The sequence below is a fragment of the Prunus avium genome, chromosome 1 (genome assembly GCF_965620075.1).
Source record: "Prunus avium chromosome 1, drPruAviu1.hap1.1, whole genome shotgun sequence".
Taxonomy (NCBI): domain Eukaryota; kingdom Viridiplantae; phylum Streptophyta; class Magnoliopsida; order Rosales; family Rosaceae; genus Prunus; species Prunus avium.
In genome coordinates, this window is record NC_142284.1 from 55,317,873 (window position 1) to 55,321,090 (window position 3,218).

The 3,218-nt window shown below is 37.3% G+C and overlaps 1 protein-coding gene across 1 annotated transcript; it reads right to left on the reverse strand.

The window, feature by feature from the left end:
- Window positions 1-561: 561 nt before the first annotated feature.
- LOC110750534 (WAT1-related protein At1g21890) lies at window positions 562-2,831 on the reverse strand. Its single transcript, XM_021950872.2, has 7 exons — window positions 2,526-2,831; window positions 2,342-2,404; window positions 2,096-2,212; window positions 1,707-1,944; window positions 1,431-1,589; window positions 1,153-1,304; window positions 562-1,056 (listed from the first exon to the last, which is right to left on the reverse strand). The coding sequence occupies exons 1-7, from the start codon at window positions 2,735-2,737 to the stop codon at window positions 855-857; spliced, it is 1,143 nt and encodes a 380-aa protein (XP_021806564.1). The 5' UTR covers window positions 2,738-2,831; the 3' UTR covers window positions 562-854.
- Window positions 2,832-3,218: the final 387 nt, after the last annotated feature.

Consider the following 3,218-nt stretch of genomic DNA (forward strand, 5'->3'; position numbering starts at 1 on the left):
GGCGGGGCTGGGTTGGGTGCTTTGGGGATAGGGGTGACCGAAGAGGGAAGAGAGGGAAGATGGAGGTGAGAGCTGGTGAGCTGAAGGGGAGAGAAAGAAAAGGAAAAGGAAAAGGAAAAGGAAAAGGAGGTTTGTTAACCAAAAAAATTATAAAAATTTAAAATATGTTATTTATATTTCATTTGAATTTTAAAGTTTTTAATTACAAAAATGCCCATACCACGTTAACATACTTAATGATTTGTGGACATAAATGGACAAAAGTGGTAAAGTGAGAAAATTTCAGCAATTTTTAGAAATTATGGGGGTTAAATGAGAACATTTTTGTTTTAAGGGGTAAAGTAAGATCGAGTTAGCGTTTGTTCTAAGGGTTAAAACAGTAATTAAGCCTATTTAAGGAGCAAATCAAAATGGCAAAAAAAAGATCAAGATTAGCCTCAACGCTCGAGCATATAGATTGTTTTTGGTTTTTAACCAAGTAACACTTTTAATCGATACAATTTGTAACGTTTTCAACCTTTGTCAAAGAGAGTTGAAGAATAGAGGCAAAGATGTAGGCAAACATAGTAGTAGTAGGATATACATATATATATATTTCTCACATTCTCAAAGGTACAGTCAAAAGGTACACAAGTCTCTCATTTGTTTTTATGAGGCGATTTGATGGTAAATCCACCTTTTGCTACAAAGGCGATCAAATCCGAATTTTATCCCTTAAAATTACCTTATACAAATTTCCTGAAGCAGGGAGACAAAAAAAAAAAAAAAAAAAAAGGGAAAAGAAAATACAGTCTCACTTGTAATGAGATCTTGAAAATTTTAAACCTCAATAGGAATTAATCTTGGACATATTATCATGATTCTTGTGCTTTAATTGGAACCTTGATGAAGTCCCCTGGAGGTCCAGTACCATCAGTTTTGTTATCAACAGTGATTGGTAGTTCAAGAGCAACAACTTTCTCATCTTCGATCAACAGCGAGGAGGCTGTGGGATCTTTGCTTTTCCCCCAAACAACAGCATAGAGGCCAATGACTATGAGAATAGTTCCAAGTATACTGCACCACAATAAAATCATGCACCATTAAGCACAAGAGAGTACACAATATTTGCCCTAAAAACCCACATGCATATATTGATGTATATATCTATACCTTCCAAGGTGGATTTGCTCGGCTAAAATGATGGCAGCTAGGGCGGCGGTGATGATCATGGCCAGCGGGCTAAAAGCCGTCACGAAAACTGGACCTTGTTCCTTCATCACAATACCTTGCACGTAATATGCAATTCCAGAGCAAACCACCCCCTAATCACAATATAATTAAGATTCATTTTGTCAAACACCTTTCCAAAAACCCAATAAGGGAATTGGTTGTATTTATTTAACTTGTTATAAACACTTGTAATAATATGATGAAATTTTGGTACTCACAGAGTAACCAGCAGCAAGTAGCCTGGAGTCCCAGCCAATAACCCAAACACTCATGCTGCGTTCAAGTACGAACGTGGCTACGGCGCCTTCCAATGCACCCATTAAGCATATCAAAGCAGTGAGAGAGAGCTCTGCTGGGTATAGCTTTAGCGTAAACGACTGCACCAAACACAAAAAATTATTAGTTCATATTATGAACATTTGAGTCTACCTAGCTGGCCAGCCAACTTAACAATGAGGTGCTAAAAAATACACAATCCTTTGCTAGCTACTCACTTGTAGGATGAAGAAACCGGACCAACCGCAGCAACGGGCTAGGAGCATGAAAGTGCCGGTGATCCAATGTTGTTCGGTAGATAAAGCGGTGGTGTTGTGGTGGCTTTGTGTTTGTCCCCTTATGAGTTCGACAATAGGACCTTTGTACCATGTCATCACCATTGCTCCTGTGACCGTGATTACAGTTCCGATCACCTTTGCTACACTCGGGATCTTCTTGAAATTGATTTTTTCTAACCTAAATAATGAGATAATGATAAAGTGATTAAATTAATAATCTACGAAAAAGGTAAGTCATCTAAATTGCATTCATTAATTGAGTTCAACAGTTCAATATTGCTAGTGCATATGCCTTAGATGAATATGAGATGAAAGTATATCAACTTTACCTGAACAGAAGGGCAAAAATAAAGGTAATGGCCGGGAGAATATTAGCAGTGGCAGATGCAAATGTTGCTGAGGTGTATGTCATTCCCACAAAGTATAAATTCTGAGCAAACACTGGCCTGCGGGTAGTGATCACATTTAAAACAAAGTTAGCTATTACCTTAAACATATAGTCCACATGCAAATTAATATTCATTATTTTTTTTGGAGTTGCGTATAACAAAATGCTACATGTTCTAGTGTCTTACTCGAGAAAACCAAGCACCATTATTCTCAGGAAGATCGGTAGGGTCAGTTTTGGCCTAATTTTCCTGCCAAAATAGTTGAAAACAATAAGTTTAAATAGCATCATAATTAATTATATATATATACGCATGCATGTCCCTTTGTGGGAGAGAAGAGATGAAGGAAAAGAGAGAGAAATATAGAGACCTTTCAAGAACAAGTGCGAATGGAGCAATCACAACCAGAGCAATCAAATGCCTGTACACAGCAAGGACAAAGTGGCTCATGCCACGCTTCAAACCAACCATGCTGATAATGTACATGCCTGCATACCCAAATTGCAAAGAGATCATAGCCAAGTAAGGCTTTGTCCTGTAAAGAAATAGAGCCAATTTTCCCTTTGCAATTTGGTCTCCCATTTTCGATTTCTCTATGTCACTCTCTCTCTCTCTGTGGGCTTCTTCTCGTACTAGTTTTCTAACAATATACTAGTACTTGTCTGAGCTTGCCAACACTAAAATGAGAATGCCCTTTTATAGAACCCAAAAAGAAGAAAATATAAATTATGACTAGGCTGGCTGTTTCTTCTTCCTACATGTCCAAGAGCACTAATATTATCTTATCCATTAACAATAAACAACCCCTAATCCAAGCAATTACAGTCCTTGTAGAATCTTATGTGGATTCCTATACGAAAATAGATATAAGGGCTCTTTTTATTGAGGACCTACAAGCAATAAGTCATAATTTGGATCCTTCATCTGAAAAGGTTGCCTACGTTATCAATCTTGTTCCTCAATCCATGGGAGAATTTCTGCGAACCATGACTAATTTGAATATCAATCTCAATTTGGGGTTAAGTGAAGAAATATATGGTAATTCCATTGCTTTGATTCAATT

Excerpts from the sequence above, each read along its gene's own strand:
- LOC110750534 (XM_021950872.2), bottom strand. The coding sequence starts at position 2,737 with ATGGGAGACCAAATTGCAAAGGGAAAATTGGCTCTATTTCTTTACAGG. Across the intron at positions 1,945-2,095 it reads ATTTTTGCCCTTCTGTTCAG|GTTAGAAAAAATCAATTTCA; the intron begins GTAAAGTTGATA and ends CTCATTATTTAG. Across the intron at positions 1,305-1,430 it reads TACTTGCTGCTGGTTACTCT|GGGGTGGTTTGCTCTGGAAT; the intron begins GTGAGTACCAAA and ends TATTGTGATTAG.